General features: G+C 43.8%; 2 protein-coding genes across 3 annotated transcripts in view; one reads left to right on the top strand and one right to left on the bottom strand.

Moving 5' to 3' along the window:
* LOC106609308 (protein O-mannosyl-transferase TMTC1) overlaps positions 1-20,939 on the bottom strand; it is an 87,758-nt gene that overhangs the window by 36,046 nt on the left and 30,773 nt on the right. The gene's annotated exons all lie outside the window — the stretch shown is intronic.
* On the top strand, positions 15,841-19,270 carry LOC106609310 (E3 ubiquitin-protein ligase TRIM39). Its single transcript, XM_014207979.2, has 2 exons — positions 15,841-16,258; positions 16,860-19,270. Exon 2 carries the CDS (start codon positions 16,862-16,864, stop codon positions 18,497-18,499), a length of 1,638 nt encoding a protein of 545 aa, XP_014063454.2. The 5' UTR covers positions 15,841-16,258; positions 16,860-16,861; the 3' UTR covers positions 18,500-19,270.

Raw genomic sequence — 20,939 nt, 5'->3', positions numbered from 1 at the left:
ATGAGTTCTGCCTCTCTGCATGTGAGTGGACGTGTTTAACTATACTCGTGGAGACCAGAAAGGTGTGTGTGTACCTATTCCTGTTAATCCCCAGTAGATGTGATGATACCCTGGCACTTAACACTGTCTCATGTTACAATGGATTACCTTCTACTTAGGACTATCTTAGATGACAGCCCTGCACGAGGGAGGTGTGTGTGTGTGTGTGTGCGCGCACGCACGCGTATAAGAGAGTGCAAGGATGCAGCATTCATGGTTAAGTGTCTGTTGGCTTGGTTGGCACACTCTCCTTCTCAGGGGCGACTGGATGAAGCAGTCCCCAGCGTCTGCCCTGCCTTACACCTCAGGTCACCTCTGGGTCAAAAGGGCCGTAGGGATTTCTGTTCCTGTGGTGTGATGGGTGATGTAATGTGAAGGGCTGCGCACACAGCTACAGTGTAGAGGCCAATACAGGCAGGCCTTTGTCGCATCATGCAACGTGTGTGTGTGTGTGTGTGTGTGTGTGTGTGTGTGTGTGTGTGTGTGTGTGTGTGTGTGTGTGTGTGTGTGTGTGTGTGTGTGTGTGTGTGTCAATCTCTTGGTACCCCTTCCCTGTGTCTGCTGCCTAATGTCTGCCCGCCCCTTCTACCTGACCCATCCCATCACTACAAAGAGTGGTTCCTGTCCCCCTCTTCCTCCCCCATGGAGGCCCCTCCACTGTCTACAGAAACACAATCATCTCCCAGGCTATTCTCCTCAAGTGGGGAATCAATAAATCATCCCATAACACAAACACAATGGAACAGGAGTCCAGTGAAACTGTAGAAGGTCATCTGATTGGACCCTGCTGCAGGAAAGGACGCAGTGCTGTAATAGCCTCTGTAATACATCTGAACACACCATCCCCCTGTGTCTGTTCGCACGCACGCACGCACGCACGCACGCACGCACACACACACACACGCGCACACACACGCACGCACACACAAGCTTGTACACACATGATTATTTAAAACACAGAAAAAGGGCACTGTCCCTGGTCCGGGGGCATTGGCTGACACAGACTAGGTGCTGTTTGCGCAGCAGTCATGCTACATCTCTGTCCCTGCTGCTTCTCTGTGTTGAATAAGTGATGAGTTCTTTGCTTTATTATCGTACGACGCCGAGTTCAAACAGAAAGGGAGATCAGAGACTGGGTGCTACGGCAACCACCCTGCGGGGCTGGCCCAACCCACAGCGCTCATTTATGCTCACGGTTTATTGACTGGACAGAAGGAAAGGAAGTACCGTTTGGTGAGAATACGTTTTGGAGGAGACCGGAAAGACAATGTTCATGCAGTGTTAGGTGTTGTATCAATGGTGTGAGATAAGGCGTGGTCATACCAGTGTTTGGCAACCTGACAGTCAACCAGATTCCTCAGTGTATCTTAAGAGTGTGCCTCAAAACACTTTGTCAAGGAGTAGAAGGAAAAAGACAGGCAAATGGATAGGGAGTACACAAACACACTCTATAAAATAGCTTTGGAGTGAAACACACACTAACCACACACACACAATAAAACACACACACTATAAAACACACTACAAAATAGCTTTAGAGTGAAGGAGGAGCAGAACGTGATAGGGCAGAGAAGGAGTGTGTGAAACCTATGCACACAGACGCAATCTCACGCACCCAAGAGACCACTTTTATCCTTCAAGAAAGGGATAAACTACAGCAAAGCGGTGTGGGTTGGATGCTGAATCATTGAGCAGTGACAGCGCAGACTATCCTGGAGGGAGGAGGAGAGGAGGAGAGGAGGAGAGGAGGAGAGGGGGAGAGGAGGAGAGGGGGATTGGAGAGTTGGGGACAGTAATACGAGAGCTCTTAAATCCATGACGACTGTTTCCTTTGTTCAATCCTGCAGGTGATGTCCTGCCAAACGATCTCCTCTGTTGCGGTTGCTTTTAAAACACACCCCCCCATGTTCATTATGTCATAATCAAGATTAGGTTGCAGGGCTTTGAGAGCAGTGAAGCACAGAAATAACTGCAGCAGTACCCCAAACAACACTCATCCCCCTGCTAGATAGGGTCAAAGTCTGAATTATATAATCACCAAGAGAAAGATTAGGATTGGGAATCCGTACGGAAATAAAAAATTGAGTTTGTTTTACTGCGTGTGTGTGTGTGTTTGTGTGTGTGACATAAGGTCTACCATAGGCTTGACTGACAATGCTGACCAGTCATTTATCATACACAGAGAAACACACACACACACTTCTTGCTTACCAATCAACTCTGCACAGACCTTTTAACGAGACCCAGAGGCGTATCAGTGGAAGTGTAGAGGGGCATCTCTCCCATATTAAAACACATCTCTCCCATATTCCCTCAGTTTAGCCTCAATCTCACAATCTGTTTACTGAGAAACTTCTTGCTTTGCTGTTTTTTAAATCCCTCCAGTCCCTCACAGGGGCTGGAACTGAATGCTGTAGGGGAACTAAAATTGAGAGGGTAGAGTGATTACACACACACACACAGATCCGATTCATAATAGTACACTTAGCGCTCTACTGCTAGTCAGTTCCATTGTTGACCAATCAGCGTACATTCAGAGCTAGCCTGCTAAACTGAAATTAACACAGCTTAGTGCACATGACAAAAGGCCCACAGCCCAAAATCACACAAGACCAGGAAATGGGTTCCGCTATGCTGAGCCTGCTGCTTCACGCTCATTAGGATAGTGGGCTCCATTTTGGCTCTGATTTAGGCCGTTTCCTCCCAGTGAGGAGGTCCTGTCATAGGGAGAGGGTTACCATGTGCTCCATTCTGTGGCTGCAGGATTCTACCTCATTAGTAAGGCTCCATGTGTGGGTGAGTGTGGGAGGGAACTTGAAGGAGGTATTGTAGTTTGGTCGTAGGCTTGCCCAGGTAATTGGCGAAGGTGGTTGTGTATGAGAGAGGTTTTGTGTACGCACAGTAGTGTGTGAGGGTGTTAGTGCGGATATACCGCCGCTTGCCGGGAAGGTATTGTTCCAGCTACAGTGTGTGTGTGTGTGTGTGTGTGTGTGTGTTTGTTCCCTGGGTTGTGTGAGGCAGCATAACAATGACAGCCCATCACAGCTGTGAGATAATAGGTAGGGGGAAAGAGTGCAGGGATACATGTACCAATCCCCTTCACCTCGTTCACCCTGGGATTTAAAAACAAAACGCTTTTCACATCAGTCTGATGTCCGCATGAATACACTTCTGTCCATAAGCCACTGGAAAGCTCCCCGCATTTCATGGAAATATGGAATTAGATGAGAGCGAGAGAGAGCGAGCAACCTGCACATGTCCTCTCCTCTTATTGCTATATGTATGGTTATTTTGACCCTTGATTATTGTTGTTACTGTTGTCCCATTGACAACATTGATTATTATTATTTTGTTAATATTGCAAATCTCCAAAGTAAGCTTTGGCAATATGTACATTGTCACATCATGCCAATATAGTAAATGTAACTAGAGAGACAGAGAGACAGAGAGACAGACAGACAGACAGAGAGACAGACAGACAGAGAGACAGAGAGACAGAGAGACAGACAGACAGACAGACAGACAGACAGACAGACAGACAGACAGACAGACAGACAGACAGACAGACAGACAGACAGACAGACAGACAGACAGAGAGACACAGACAGAGAGACAGAGACAGAGAGACAGAGAGACAGAGACAGAGAGACAGAGAGACAGAGGGACAAAGCGACAGAGAGACAGAGACAGAGAGACAGAGACAGAGAGACAGAGACAGAGAGACAGAGACAGAGAGACAGAGAGACAGAGGGACAGAGAGACAGAGACAGAGAGACAGAGAGACAGAGACAGAGAGACAGAGAGACAGAGACAGAGAGACAAAGCGACAGAGAGACAGAGACAGAGAGACAGAGAGACAGAGACAGAGAGACAGAGAGACAGAGACAGAGAGACAAAGCGACAGAGAGACAGAGACAGAGAGACAGAGACAGAGAGACAGAGACAGAGAGACAAAGCGACAGAGAGACAGAGACAGAGAGACAGAGACAGAGAGACAGAGGGACAAAGCGACAGAGAGACAGAGACAGAGAGACAGAGACAGAGAGACAGAGAGACAGAGACAGAGAGACAAAGCGACAGAGAGACAGAGGGTATTGTAATGCAGAGGATGGTGATGGTGCTGAGGGCCAGGGTCAGCCCCTCTCTAGTCCTCTTTAGGAACAGGAAGGCAGAGGAACGTGCCAGGAAAACCAAAGGACTAGAACATTCAGGAAATGGCCACCCATGATTTCAACTGGCAAATATGTTCCCATCTGCGCCTCCATAGATAGCAATCATCTAACTCAAGTCCCTGAGTTGTAAAGCATAAAGACCCCTCCTCGTCTGTTTTTTCTATATACAGCAGGCCTGCTCTAGCTGAATATTAATCAAGCCCTGAGAACATAAAGACCCCTCCTCGTCTGTTTCCTTTTCTATATCACCAGCAGATTTCTTGGGGTTAGGGGTCCCGTATGCTCTATGCTTCTGCAATCATCTAACTCAAGTCCCTGAGTTGTAAAGCATAAAGACCCCTCCTCGTCTGTTTCCCTTTCTATATCACCAGCAGATTTCTTGGGGTTAGGGGTCCCGTATGCTCTATGCTTCTGCAATCATCTCACTCAGGCATGAGTTCTATTTACAGAATCCATGTAGGCAGTCACAGTAGGTGGTGTTACGTGGTCGTCTAACTCTTAACGTCCCTGTATAATGTCTCTAATAGGTGCACACTGCCAGACGTCCTGTATGGTATAGCAGGTAGGCAATCATCTGAACACACTCCCCCTCACACTATACGGATCACTCAGTTTCTCCTTTACCTACATAACCCACTTATAGTATAATCATCTCCATCATTTCACATCTACACTAACATCTTTAACAATAAACACACACACACACACACACACACACACACCACAGGAGGCTGGTGCTACCTTAATTGGGGAGGATGGGCTCGTGGTAACAACTGGAGCGGAATCAGTGGAAAGGTATCAAATACATGGTTTAATGCCATTCCATTTGCTCCGTTCCAGCCATTATGATGAGCCGTCCTCCCCTCAGCCGCCTCCTGTGACATATACACACTAGGGCTGTGAGTAAACCAGTATCGCAATATTTTTTTCCATGGCAAACACAATGCAGACCAAACTCTGTGGTCCTTCAAAAACCTGCTGTATGTAACATATTGTGCTATAGGCTGGAAAATAAATACCTGTGTCTCTGGGTGACAGCATAATGATGTTTTTAATATTACAGTGGTTTTCCTGAAGAAGTTAAATCTGCTTTGTGTTTTGTTTCCTTGCCACGATACTACACACACACACACACACACACACACACACACACACACAGTATAGAAAGGATAATGATGTTCTACAGAGAGGCAGTGTGGTACCAGAGTGGTAGTGAATAGGCTGCTAGGGAAACGGACAGGGCTCCATGCTGATTGTATTAGCATGTTAAGAGTATTCAGGTCTATTTCTGGCTGCTGGTTATTAATACTGAGGCCCAGCGCTGAGAGCAGCCCCTTCATTAGTAACTCTGCAGATACCACGGACCAAGATGTACCGACGCACACATGCATGCATGGACACACACAGAGATGAATAATGACACACGCACACACACTCACAGATGGACAAAGACACACACCCGAATGAAGACAAATACACACACCACCAACACTTTCAGCGTGCTTGACCTAAAGGAGAGAACAGATTCCTTGACATGGTGCAGCAGAGGGTTTTCCTGCAGTGTGTTCTCTCTCTGGGATATGACTTATTCAGGAGTGACGGACAGTCAGCTCATCCACCAGAAGACAGAAACCACCAGGGAGGTGAAGTGGTGGTCCAGACAAGAAAGACACAGGAAGAATAAGAGAATGAGAAAGAAAAAGAGATGAGAAGAGAAGAGGAGAGGTTATCATGGGAATCTATAAGCTCAGCATTCAAATCACTTGACTTTTTCCCACATTTTGTTACGTTACAGCCTTATTATAAAATTGGTTAACGTTTTTTGGAAAATTTTGCAAATGTATTAGAAATGTTAAACTGAAATATGACATTTACATAAATATTCAGACCCTTTACTCAGTAATGTGTTGAAGCACCTTCGGGCAGCGATTACAGCCTTGAGTCTTCTTGGGTATGACGCTACACATGTATTTGAGTTTCTCCCATTCTTCTCTGCAGATCCTCTCAAGCTCTGTCAGGTTGGATGGGAGAGGTTCTCATGGGAATCTATAAGCTCAGCATTCGTATACGCACTGTACACCCAACTCACTACACACACAAAAACAAGGGTGCTCAGCTTTCCGAGCACACACCATTCGTACCAGTCGACAGTTGTGCATGGGAACTTCATATACGCTTCAACCCTAACCGTCCCACTACACCCACACACCCCACCTGGGACAGACGAGCCAATCAGCTGTGTAGGAATGAAAGAGAGGCATTGTGGTCTGCTACAGAGCCTCAAGCCTGGCCAATAGGATCAGTACAGTGCCTTCAGAAAGTATTGATCCCACTTGATTTATTACACATTTTGTTGTGTTACAGCCAGAATTCAAAACGGATTAAATAGATGTTTCTTTTTTTGGGCAAATTAATTGAAAGTGAAATACAGAAATATCGAATTTACATAAGTATTCACACCCCTGAGTCAATACATGTTACAGCTGTGAATCTTTCTGGGTAAGTACGGAAGAGCTTTGCACACCTGGATTGTACAATATTTGCACATTATTCTTTTTTAATTCTTCAAGCCATTTGCAAGTCTTGCCATAGATTTTCAAGACGATTTAAGTCAAAACTGTAACTAGGCCCCTCAGAAACATTAAATGTCGTCTTGGTAAGCAACTCCAGTGTATATTTGCCCTTGTATTTTAGGTTATTGTCCTACTAAAAGGTGAATTGGTCTCGCGGTGTCAGTTGAAAAGCAGACTGAACCAGGTTTTCCTCTAGGATTTAGCCTGTGCTTAGTTTTTTTTTAAACTCCCTAGTCCTTGCCAATGACAAGCATACAATTCAAACTTCTACTTTTAAAAATCCATCTTTCCAGAAACAAGTCTTTCACCGTTGCCGCTTGCTATAGACCACCCTCTGCCCACAGCTGTGCCCTGGACACCATATGTGAATTGATTGCCCCCATCTATCTTCAGAGCTCGTGCTGCTAGGTGACCTAAACTGTGACATGCTTAACACCCCGGCCATCCTACAATCTAAGCTTGATGCCCTCAATCTCACACAAATTATCAATGAACCCACCAGGTACAACCCCAAATCCGTAAACACGGGCGCCCTCATAGATATCATCCTGACCAACCTGCCCTCTAAATACACCTCTGCTGTTTTCAACCAGGATCTCAGCGATCACTGCCTCATTGCCTGCATCTGTAATGGTCTACGGTCAAACGACCTCCCCTCATCACTGTCAAACGCTCCATAAAACACTTCAGCGAGCAGGCCTTTCTAATCGACCTGGCCCGGGTTTCCTGGAAGGATATTGACCCCATCCCGTCAGTAGAGGATGCCTGGTTATTCTTTAAAAGTGCCTTCCTCACCATCTTAAATAAGCATGCCCCATTCAGAACCAGGAACAGATATAGCCCTTGGTTCTCTCCAGACCTGACTGCCCTTGACCAGCACAAAAACATTAGTATCGAACAGCCCCCGTGATATGCAACTTTTCAGGGAAGTTAGGAACAAATACACACAGGCAGTTAGGAAAGCAAAGGCTAGCTTTTTCAAACAGAAATTTGCATCCTGTAGCACAAAATCAAAATCGTTCTGGGACACTGTAAAGTCCATGGAGAATAAGAGCACCTCCTCCCAGCTGCCCACTGCACTGAGGCTAGGAAACACTATCACCAGCGATAAATCCACTATAATTGAGAATTTCAATAAGCATTTTTCTACGGCTGGCCATGCTTTCCACCTGGCTACCCCTACCCCGATCAACAGCCCTCCACCCCCCACAGCAACTCGCCCAAGCCTCCCCCACTTCTCCTTCACCCAAATCCAGTCAGCTGATGTTCTGAAAGAGCTGCAAAATCTGGACGCCTACAAATCAACCGGGCTAGAAAATCTGGACCCTCTCTTTCTAAAATGATCTGCCGAAATTGTTGCAACTCCTATTACTAGCCTGTTCAACCTCTTTTTCGTATCATCTGAGATTCCCAAAGATTAGAAAGCTGCGGCGGTCATTCCCCTCTTCAAAGGGGGAGACACTAGACCCAAACTTCTACAGACCTATATCTATTCTACCCTGCCTTACTAAGGTCTTCGAAAGCCAAGTTATCAAACAGATTACCGACCATTTCGAATCCCACAGTACCTTCTCCGCTATGCAACCTGGTTTCAGAGCTGGTCATGGGTGCACCTCAGCCACGCTCAAGATCCTAAACAATATCATAACCGATATCGATAAGAGACATTATTGTGCAGCCGTATTCATCGACCTGGCTAAGGCCTTCGACTCTGTCAATCACAACATTCTTATTGGCAGACTCAACAGCCTTGGTTTCTCAAATGATTGCCTCGCCTGGTTCACCAACTACTTCTCTGATAGAGTTCAGTGTGTCAAATCGGAGGGCCTGTTGTCCAGACCTCTGGCAGTCTCTATGGGGGTGCAACAGGGTTCAATTCTCGGGCCGACTCTCTTCTCTGTATACATCAATGATGTCGCTCTTGCTGCTGGTGATTCTTTGATCCACCTCTACGCAGACGACACCATTCTGTATACCTCCGGCCCTTCTTTGGACACCTTGTTAACTGACCTCCAGACGAGCTTCAATGCCATACAACTATCCTTCCGTGGCCTCCAACAGCTCTTAAATGCTAGTAAAACTAAATGCATGCTCTTCAACCGATCACTGCCCGCACCTGCCCGCCCGTCCAGCATCACTACTCTGGACGGTTCTTACTTAGAATATGTGGACAACTACAAATACCCAGGTGTCTGGTTAGACTGTAAACTCTCCTTCCAGACTCACATTAAACATCTCCAATTCAAAATGAAATCTAGAATCGGCTTCCTATTTCACAACAAAGCATCCTTCACTCATGCTGCCAAACATACCCCTCGTAAAACTGACCATCCTACCGATCCACGACTTCGGTGATGTCATTTACAAAATAGCTTCCAACACTCTACTCAACAAATTGGATGCAGTCTATCACAGTGGCATCCGTTTTGTCACCAAAGCCCCATATACTACCCACCACTGCGACCTGTACACTCTCTTTGGCTGGCCCTCGCTTCATACTCGTCGCCAAACCCACTGGCTCCAGGTCATCTACACGTCTCTGCTAGGTAAAGCCCCGCCTTATCTCAGTTCACTGGTCACCACAGCAGCACCAACCCGTAGCACGCGCTCCAACAGGTATATTTCACTAGTCACCCCCAAAGCCAATTCCTCCTTTGGTTGTCTTACCTTCCAGTTCTCTGCTGCCAATGACTGGAATGAACTGCAAAAATCTCTGAAGCTGGAGACTCATATCTCCCTCACTAGCTTTAAGCAACAGCTGTCAGAGCAGCTCACAGATCACTGCACGTGTACATAGCCCATCCAACTACCTCATCCCCGTACTGTATTTATTTATCTTGCTCCTATGCACCCCAGTATCTCTACTTGCACATTCATCTTCTGCACATTCTACCATTCCAGTGTTTAATTGCTATATTATAATTACTTCGCCACCATGGCCTATTTATTGCCTTACCTCCCTTATTTGCACATGCTGTATATAGACTTTTCTACTGTAGTATTGATTGTATGTTTGTTTATTCCATGTGTAACTCTGTGTTGTTGTATGTGTCGAACTGCTTTGCTTTATCTTGGCCAGGTCGCAGTTTCAAATGAGAACATGTTCTCAACTAGCCTAGCTGGTTAAATAAAGGTGAAGAAGAAGAAAAACATAACATGCTGCAGCCACCACCATGCTTGAAAATATGAAGAGTGGATTTGCCCCAAACATAACACTTTGTATTCAGGACATTTCTTTGCAACATTTTGGGAAGTTTTACTTTAGTACCTTATTGCAAACAGGATGCACTTTTTTAAATATTTTTATTCTGTACAGACTTCCATCTTTTCACTCTGTCATTTAGATTAGTATTGTGGAGTAACTAAAATGTTGTTGATCCATCTCAGGCTTTCTCCTATCACAGCCAATAAACGACGTAACTGTTTTAAAGTCACCATTGGCCTCATGGTGAAATCCCTGAGCGGTTTCCTTCCTGTCTGGCAACTGAGTTAGGAAGGACACCTGTATCTTAGTAGTAACTGAGTTTATTGATACACCATCCAAAGTGTAATTCATAACTTCACCATTCTCAAAGGTACATTCAATGTCTATTTTTTTACCCATCTACCAATAGGTGCCATTCTTTCCGAGGCATTGGAAGAACCTCTCTGGTCTTTGTGGTTGAATCTGTGTTTCAAATTCACTGCTCGACTGAGGGACCTTACAGATAATTGCATGTGTGGGGTACAGAGATGAGGTAGTCATTCAAAAATAATGTTAAAACACTATTACTGCACACAGTGAGTCCATGCAACTTATTATGTGATTTTGAAAACACATTTTCACTCCTGATCTTATTTAGGCTTGTCATAACAAAGGGTTAAATACTTATTGACTCAAGACATTTCAGCTTTTCATTTTGTATTAATTAGTAAACATTTCTAAAAACATAATTCCACTTTGAATTTATGGGATATTGTGCGTAAGCCAGTGACACAAAATCTCAATTAATACATTTTAAATTCAGGCTGTAACATAACATAATTAGGAAAAAGTCAAGGGGTGTGAATACTTTCTGAAGGCACTGTAGATCAGCCAAAGGTAGAGGTACAGAGGCTGTGATAAACCATTACAAAATCAGATATATGCAAACACTCCTGTATTGCACAAACTGAATAACACACACACACTCTCAATAACTGAACTTACTGTACATTGTGTGGTTGTGCAGCAGAGAAAAACGTTTGAGCACTGAACTTGAGGCTGAGTCTGCAGGACTACAAGTCAAATCTGAGATCAGCAAAGTGAGGGTGTGTTGAGGTGGAGTTAGTGGTTTACTGCATGTCTACACCAGGAGAAAAGTCATTACTGTAAGACCACACACTCTGATCTAATCAGTCAATAACGAGGCCGACCCAGTGTGTAAGTCAATTCTGTTTGGCCTCATCGTTTTTGAAATTAGCCTACTGGCTTTATTTGACTTGGCCCAGGCTTTCTCTAAAACAAGAGGCCAAACGAGAATTGAATTATCTGCCAGAGTGAACCATCAACTCTAATCAATGACAAATGAAACCTCACCGCCCAGAGAACTCTAAGCCACTCAGGGTCTGGTTTGGTTACACTGAAAGGTGTGTGTGTTATAGTATTATGGTCACCACTGAAGTAATAAACATCTCGGCTCCACAGAGTGGTTAAACCACATTATAAACTGGGTGGTTCGAGCCCTGAATGCTGATTGGCTGACAACCGTGTTATATGACAAAACATTTATTTTTACTGCTCTAATTACGTTGGTAACCAGTTTATAATAGCAATAAGGCACCTCGGGGGTTTGTGATATATGGCCAATATACCACGGTTAAGGGCTGTGTCCAGGCTCTCCGCGTTGCGTCGTGCATAAGAGCAGCACTTAGCCGTGGTATATTGGCCATATATCACACCTCCTCGGGCCTTATTGCTTAAGTACGCCTCTAAGAAAGGAGATGGAAAGGAAGAGCAGAAGGAAGAGCAAGATAAGGAGGGAGGGTAGAGGGAGAGAGACCTACTCATAAATCTTTGAGAGGTATGTACACATAGGCTCCCTAGTTGCTAATTAGGAACGTCCAGAAGATACATTGAGCAGCTGCTCCGCTGAGCTACGAAAACAAATCTCTCGCCCTCTCTCTTTCCCTCTGGGTGTGATACAGTCAATTGTGCTGAGTCACAGGACATTGTCTCAAAAGGCATAATCACACTCACTCCCCAGGTCATTAAGATTTGATGAGAGCGGGGTCTCTGCCTGTCTGTCCAGGTGTGTTGTTGTGTGAGCAGCTGTGCAGGCAGAGTGACAGCCCAGTCATCTAATATCCATAGAGTAACAGAGAGATGGCAGCTCCATCACTCAGCAGGCACCACCAGTCCCTATCCATCCACTTTTCATTCAGTCACCCACACACAGACACTCACTTCGTTTACAGTGAAGGGGAGGGAATACAAAAAGAGATAGGGGGACATTTTTACAATGCACAACAAACTAATAACCTCATGACAATTCATAGACAGATCTAATGCATAAAGTATATCATATTGCAGATTTCTCCGAACCCCTTTCAGAAAATCTAATAACACTTCAACATTGTGCTCAACAGAAACAGTAAAACCCCATTAAGCCTCACGGTGCAGTAAAAAAAGGGTACAGCAATATCGTACAGGAAGTACTGGTAATGCACCTGATGAAGGAAAACTTTAAAGTTGACCACTAGAGAAAAATCATCTCTATCTTACAAAAAAGTATGTCATTTTTTAACAAATGTCAAGCTATTCTTATAATTTAACGTTTGTTAACTTTTGTCTCTGAAGTTTCGAAGGACACTTGAGAGTTCATCCATATGAAGGGTTAACGCCATCCCCCTTACTGTTCATCCATATGAAGGGTTAACTCCATCCCCCTTACTGTTCATCCATATGAAGGGTTAACGCCATCCCCCTTACTGTTCATCCATATGAAGGGTTAACTCCATCCCCCATTACTGTTCATCCATATGAAGGGTTAACGCCATCCCCCTTACTGTTCATCCATATGAAGGGTTAACTCCATCCCCCATTACTGTTCATCCATATGAAGGGTTAACTCCATCCCCATTACTGTTCATCCATATGAAGGGTTAACGCCATCCCCCATTACTGTTCATCCATATGAAGGGTTAACTCCATCCCCCTTACTGTTTATCCATATGAAGGGTTAACTCCATCCCCCTTACTGTTCATCCATATGAAGGGTTAACTCCATCCCCCTTACTGTTCATACATATGAAGGGTTAACTCCATCCCCCTTACTGTTCATACATATGAAGGGTTAACTCCATCCCCCATTACTGTTCCAAAGTGCATAGCAATATTGTGTGAGGCAGAAATTTTAATGGAGACATAATTTTACTCCGTGAAACTGAGACACACAGTATATTATGCACGGGAGCATACCATCTCGATCTCTTCAGAAATCTCTTCAAACGCTAAACTTGATCAACTTTTAATAATACAGACAGAAGGAACAAAGAAAATAGCCACAAACAGGTGAGTAGAGAGATCGTTTTATGTATTCTCTTGTTTTCTTAAATTTAGAGTAGCTACAGTATCTGGGTTAAATTCTCTTTGGTAAAAATGACCCATTTATATGGCATGTAAAGAAATGACTTATCAAGATTGGTCCCATATGTGATCCCATCAGAATAAAACATCTCAACTGGAAACCATGAAAAGCAGTACCATAGGGTACTGACTCCAGTAAATACTTTATGGTTTCACCTCTGGTCTCTGTCTAGATACGGCCGCCTCCAGCAGTCGCCTGTCTGAAGAGCAGTTCCTGTTCGGTCTGTCTACATGTGTTCACTGAGCCGGTCACCACTTCATGTGGACACAACTTCCGCAAGGCCTGTATCAGCGGATATTGGGATACCACTTACCTGAGCCAGTGTCCATTGTGTAAGGAGAAATTCTACAGAAGACCTGAGCTTCGTGTCAACACAACGTTGAGAGGTTGTAGAACATTTTAAGATAACGATCAGAGGTAAAAATGAGTCCTCTGCCAAACCTGGGAAGTGTCCTGTGACATCTGCACTGGGAAGAGGCCCTGAAGTCCTGCCAGACCTCTTACTGTGAGACTCACCTGGAGCCTCAGAGTCTCAGCCTTAAAGAGACACAAGCTGATCAACCCTGTGGAGAACCTAGAAGACAGGGTGTGTAAGAAGCACGACAGTCCTCTAGAGCTGTTCTGTAGGACTGACAAATGTGTGTGTGTCGGTTCTGCACAGACCACAAGTGTGATGACACTGTCCCTCTAGAGGAAGAGTGTGGAGAGAGGAAGGACCAATTGGGGAAGACCGAAACAGAAGTGCAACAGTTGATCCAGGAGCAACTGCAGAATGTTTAGGAAATCAAACACTCAGATTTCAGCAAGAGAGATATTTGCATTGACTGACCCCTCCCTTTGTTTTTAACACTGCTGCTACTCTCTGTTTATTACCTATGCATAGTCACTTTACCCCTACCTACATGTACATATGACTGACTCGGTACCGGTACCCCCTGTATATATAGCCTCATTATTGTTATTTTATTGTGCTACTTTTTATTTTATTTTTTACTTTTGATTATTTAGTAAATATTTTCTTAATTCGATTTCTTGAACTGCATTGTTGGTTAAGGGATTGTAAAGTCAGCATTTCACGGCAAAGTCTACACCTGTTGTAGTCGGCGCACGTGACAAATTAAATTTGATTTGAAATGTGATTATGGTGGTAAAAACTCTGCCCCTCTGATCATCTCAGCTGTCAATCACACAGACTGATTAACAAGACTTATGTCTTGCTGGAACGGGAAACTATAACAGATCATAAATATATTAAACATAAATATACATGTATGTTTAATCAAGTGACATTACAAATGATTAGTATTTCAACTACTGTCCTCTGAAATCTTACAATCAAATAAAACATTTTGACTGCGATTTGTCTGAACCTTACAATCATTTATTTGTATTTACTGAAAAGGAAAACTAATCAAAGGAAATTAACCTGAATAAAAACAGTATTAAAAGTTGGATGACTTTGATTATTAATATTATTATTATTATTATTATTATGTCTATATATTTCTATGTTCGACATTCCATGGGCTAAAGACAATGGGGCATATACACTCCAAATCTTAAGTGGATGATGCATCACTGTGTATATACTGTTATGATAACAGATCTTCTGTGGTGAATGGAAAAGAGGAAGAGGAGATCCTTTCCACTGAATGAATGTCAGTTAGTCATGTAGAGAGAGTTGGGGTGCATGTCTGGAACAGATAACAAATAGGCAGAGGTAGGAACTGAATACCATGTGTTCATTAATAACAGTCTGTCTACAGCTCATCTCCATGTGGAACAAAGTTATTAAGGAGGTCAAAGCAATGACGGTTGAGAAACAATTAAAACAGTGTAAGGGAACTTCAACCTTATAGTGCTGTAAACACAGACACATCACACAGTAATATTTCAAAAGGAAGGAGCTCAGTAATGTCATTTCGCTGTACGGGGGATCTTATGAAGGGTTTTGTATGTTTAACACCAGCACTAACCGCCTCAAATTTCTAATTGCTCTTCACGGACAGAAAACACACCAGTGAAAATAACTAGACACAAAAACCATTTAGATGGTCACATCACTTGCTATCTAGACCGGTGAAAATGATGAGAACATCCCTGTTTAAACTGTCTTCTTCATGTTACTCCGTCTTGGTTGACTTGTGATGGTAAAATAAATGTATCAAGAATGTTTGTTATCACTACATATTTTATGGCTGAACAATTCTAATGAATACATGTAAAGTTCTATTGCAGTAGATTTCAAGCAGTCCTTACGATTGTTCTATTGTCAAAGGGTCTAAGAGCACTTGAGAGAGAGTTCAGCCATGTAAAGGGTTAACTCTGTTCCAGGAAGTGTCACGCTCTGACCTTAGAGATCCTTGTTATTCTCTATGTTTGGTTAGATCAGGGTGTGACACAGGTGGGAAATTCTATGTTTTCTGTTTCTTTGTTTTTGGGCCAGTGTGGTTCCCATACTTAGGCAGCCTGTTTTCCACCTGAGTTTGTGGGATCTTGTTTTCTGTTTAGTGTCGGTGCCTGATAGAACTGTTCGCTTTGTTGCTGTAGTTATTTGCTGTAGTTATTTTTGTTTTAGTGTTTCTTGAATGAACTAATCATGACCACTTACCACGCTGCGCCTTGGTCTACTTCTAACATCAACAAGAGCTGTTACAGGAAGAGAAAACCTCACTGCAAAATAGTGTGGGGAGGAGCATTTCAACGTCACTATGCTGAACTGAAACTAAAGTGGAGAGAGATATTGTATGTTGTGTATGGGAGCAAACTCTCTCAACCTCGTCAGAAATCTCTGTTAAACAACTTCACAGTCTCCAGGCTTGATTTGATATCACAAATAGAAAGAACAGAGACGGCACTCATACAAGTGAGTAGAGATATTAACCTGGACAAGTGAACCTCAACTCTGTGTTTTAACGTTATTCTATTCTTCATCTCCAGTATGTTAAAGAAGCAATCAGCAGTTTAAAAAATAACAATGTGTGCTCCCCACCACTGAGGGATGTGGCTGGAGAAATGTAACCATTCTCAAACCCATAGACAGAGCAATGGATGCAAGGAATGACCATCCATGATATAAAAAAAATATAATTTTAACCATGTTTTGAGGCTATACGTTACTTGTTTACATTTATTTTGTTTACAAACATTGGAGTAAAACAAGCTTATATTTTGGGTTCTGATGGAGTACAACAGTTGAACTAAGCTCATGAGGCATTTATAAGTTACATTCTTCAAGAATCAATGGGTACATATATTCATTTATAAGTCCAAATATGGCTGTATCTTCTGCAGAATGCTTCTTTAAACTCTCTTATGTAAAACTACTCATTTCTATGTTTAAACCATGTATTACGCTGGGTTATTATCATCCCATAAGGCCATGTTGACAACTTTAAAACTGAAACTATCGAGAGCTGACAGATACCAGGAAATGCTTTATTGTTTCACCTCTGGTCTCTGTCTAGATATGGCCACCTCCAGCAGTCTCCTGTCTGAAGAGCAGTTCCTGTGCTCTATCTGTCTGGATGTGTTCACTGAGCCGGTCACCACTCCATGTGGACACAACTTCTGCAAGGCCTGTATCAGACAGTACTGGGATAGCAATGACCTGTGCCAGTGTCCAATGTGCAAGGAGAAATTCTACAGGATGCCCGAGCTTCGCATCAACACTTTCATTTCTGAGATGGCTGCTGAGTTCAGGAAGTCAGTTCAAGCTAAAGCTACCAGAAGCCCAGACCAACACCAAGCCAAAGCCCAAGAAGTCCCTTGTGACATCTGCATTGGGACAAAGCTCAAGGCCCTGAAGTCCTGCCTGGTGTGTCAGACCTCTTACTGTGAGACTCATCTGGAGCCTCATCAGAGAGTCCCAGCCTTAAAGAGACACGAGCTGATCGACCCTGTGGAGAACCTGGAAGACAGGATGTGTAAGAAGCACGGCAGACCTCTAGAGTTGTTCTGTAGGAGGGACCAGACATGTCTTTGTGTCTTCTGCTTGAAAACAGACCACATGACTCATGACACTGTCCCGCTAGAGGAAGAGTATGGAGAGAGGAAGGCTCAGTTGGGGAAGACCAAGGCAGAAGTGCAGCAGATGATCCAGGAGAGACTGCAGAAGGTTCAGGAGATCAAACACTCAGTAGATCTCAGCAAGAGAGAGGCAGAGAGAGAGATATCAGACAGTGTACAGGTCTTCACTGCTCTGGTGCGCTCCATTGAGAGAAGCCAGGCTGAGCTCATTGAGGTGATTGAGGAGAAGCAGAAAGCAACAGAGACGCAGGCTGAAGGGCTCATTAAAGAGCTGGAGCAGGAAATCACTGAGCTAAAGAGGAGAAGCACTGAGCTGGAGCAGCTCTCACACACTGAGGACCACCTCCACCTCCTCCAGAGTTTCCCATCCCTGTGCACCCCCCTACCCATCAATGACTGGTCTGAGATCAGTGTTAATAGTCATCTGTGTGTGGGGACTGTGATGAGAGCTGTGTCTCAGCTGGAGGAGACACTGAATAAACAGATGGAGAAGCTGCCTGAAGTCAAACTGAAGAGGATACAGCAGTATGCAGTGGATGTGACTCTGGACCCTGATACAGCACATCCCTCTGTCATCGTGTCTGAGGATGGGAAACAACTGAGGTATGAAGACACAATAAATAATCTTCCTGGCAACACAAAGAGGTTTGCTAGATCTGCCTGTGTCCTTGGTAAGGAGGGCTTCTCTTTAGGTATATTTTACTATGAGGTGATGGTTAAGGGAAAGACTAAGTGGACTTTAGGAGTGGCCAGAGAGTCTGTCAACAGGAAGGGGGTGATAACACTGACCCCTAAGAATGGATACTGGACTGTGTGGCTGAGGAATGGAGAGTACAAGGCTCTAGCTGGCCCTGCTGTCCCCCTTTCCCTGAGAGAGAAGCCCCAGAAGGTGGGGGTGTTTGTTGATTATGAGGAGGGTCAGGTCTCCTTTTATAATGTGGAGGCCAGGTCTCATATCTACTCTTTCACTGGCTGCACCTTCACTGAGAAACTCTATCCATACTTGAGCCCCTGTTTGAATGATGATGGTAAAAACTCTGCCCCTCTAATCATCACTCCTGTCAATCACACAGAATGATTAACAAGTCTATGAGATTGTCACAGTATCCACAGAAGGTGGCGCCCCTCCTCAGTCGGGCGGCGCTCGGCGGTCGTCGTCGCCGGCCTACTAGCTGCCACCGATCTATGTTTCTGTGTCGTTTGGTTTTGTCTGTCTAGGTCTGCACCTGTTCCTTGTTTGTAATTAGTGTGGGGGTATTTAGTTTGTCCTTTTTGTTCAGGTATTCGTGCGGGATTGTTTTGCGTCTGTTGAAAGGGTTTTTGTATTTCACGCCGCCCGTTTTTGTGGAGCCGTTTGTTTATTGTTGCCGGGTTGCGCCCCGTGCGCTTTATTGTTTTGGAGCTGTGCTCCTGTCGGGTGTGTAGGCTCACTCAGCTTACGTCTGCATCTTCCCACCTGAAGGTGTTGATAAACATCTTTGTTTTTGGGACCTCCGTCTCCTGCCTTTGACTCTGACCCTTTCCGCTACCTGATAGTCGTGACAGAGATGCATTGTTGGAAAGGGAGCTATTTTTCGTAACAAATCATACAAATCAGTAGCCTACATTAAGTCAAGTCACATGAAAAAGTTCATTATTTAACTTTTCATGTATATTCTTGCAATCTTACAATCAAATAACACGCTCTCAAACCCTCTCTACCTCTTTGTCCCTCTATTACACTGTCAGTGATCTGTAACAGTGTTTAGCAAGAATTGATGTCAATGACTGAAATATAAATGTGTTGCCTTGAAAATGTTTGCTGGGCCAAAACAATCTATCTTTACTGCTAATAAAGATGTTCACGACACATATTTCATGTCTTTGTTCAAAATTGCATTGGCAAAAGACAGTGGAGGCATGGACACTAAAGATTAAGTGGGTGATGTATCACAGTGATGATAACAGAGTTTACAGTATTGTATTGCTTTTACCAGCTGTCACAATGCTTCCCGCTAACGTGGCAAATGCAAAATGTTCAGGTGCATTTAAAAAGCAGTTTGTTTTATTCAAAGCCTCACGCACATAATCGCACTCACACGCACACACTATAGGATTAACCAGAAGTCAGTGTGTAAACTGTTCAGGTAAATCCTGCAATATAAATGGGTTGGACCGCGGGTGTGAAAGCTTCAACAGGCTAGATTAATTTAAATCAGAAGCCACTGCCAGATTTCTGGATTGGGCTGCGCTCAGAGTATCCTTCCTTGGCAAATCATGCTGTTAAGGCACCGATGCCCTTTGCCACCACGTACCTATGTGAGAGTAGATTCTTGGCCCTCACTAGCATAAAAACTAAATACAGGCACAGACTGTGTGTGGAAAAAGACAGACTCTCTCCAATACCACCAAACATTGCAGAGTTATGTGCATCCTTTCAAGCACACCCTTCTCATTAACCTGTGGGGAGTTATTCACAATTTTTGATGAACAAATACAGTTCTATATGTAAGATGGCTAAATAAAGAGCAAAACTATTGATTATTATTATATTATTATTTGTGCCCTGGTCCTATAAGAGCTCTTTGTCACTTCCCACGAGCCGGGTTGTGACAAAAACTCACTCATTCTAATGTTAACTAAACGTATCGTATACTGTGTGTGTGGAAGGCTTACAATGATGGCAAAAAACAACATTTGAGAGTGCGCTGACCCTGGTGCTAGAGGGGGTACGCAGCTGGAGATTGAATGTTTGAAGCAGTACGGGACTATAAAAAGTTTGGGAACCACTGCTCTACAGGAATTGACGGAGTCCATCCAAATCATCTCAGCTCCTGGACTCTTTCCACGCATTTCAATGCTGCATTAACACAATTACTTATCAATGACCCAAGACAAGCTCAGTTCATTCCTACCACTGTGACAATGAGTCTTCATAATGCTGCATCAACTGTACATTATCCCAGGGGCGTTGGCAAACACAATGTAAGTAACTTAATTGATGTCCCTCTAACTGCCCTGAATACCTCTGTTGATCCTACAGCTATTGTATGCAGTGATCATGTGCCTATGAATCAGAGTTATACTGTTAGCACTGAGGCGGTGTGCCCTAGTGGGAAGTCCACTGTGCGCAGCGCACCATGCACTATCAGCTCCAATATAAATAACATGAGCAAGCCTACTTCTGATAAGCTTCCCCAGAAAAGCATCGAAAACAATCAAGCAACCAAGAAACATGCTAAAAATATCCCATATTAACATATGTAGCCTAAGAAACAAGGTTTGTGAAGTCAAGAACTTTCTTGTAACAGATGACATTCATATTCTGACTAGGGTTGCACATTTTGGGGAATATTCAGAGGTGGAAACTTTCTGTGGGAATTAACGGGAATATATGCAAATTAATATTAATACCACTTAAATGTAGATGTTTTATGCATTGGATATATTTACCATATCTGGAGACAGAAACTTTTTACCTCATCATACTGTAAGTAGACATCATTGCAAATTATTAGTCCTTCCAATAGAAAAAAATT

Source organism: Salmo salar, chromosome ssa07 (genome assembly GCF_905237065.1).
Source record: "Salmo salar chromosome ssa07, Ssal_v3.1, whole genome shotgun sequence".
NCBI classification, from domain to species: Eukaryota; Metazoa; Chordata; class Actinopteri; order Salmoniformes; family Salmonidae; genus Salmo; species Salmo salar.
This window is presented reverse-complemented; position numbering and strand designations above follow the sequence as displayed.

What these genes read in the sequence shown, in the direction of transcription:
- LOC106609310 (XM_014207979.2), top strand. Translation starts at nt 16,862, where the DNA reads ATGGCCACCTCCAGCAGTCTCCTGTCTGAAGAGCAGTTCCTGTGCTCT.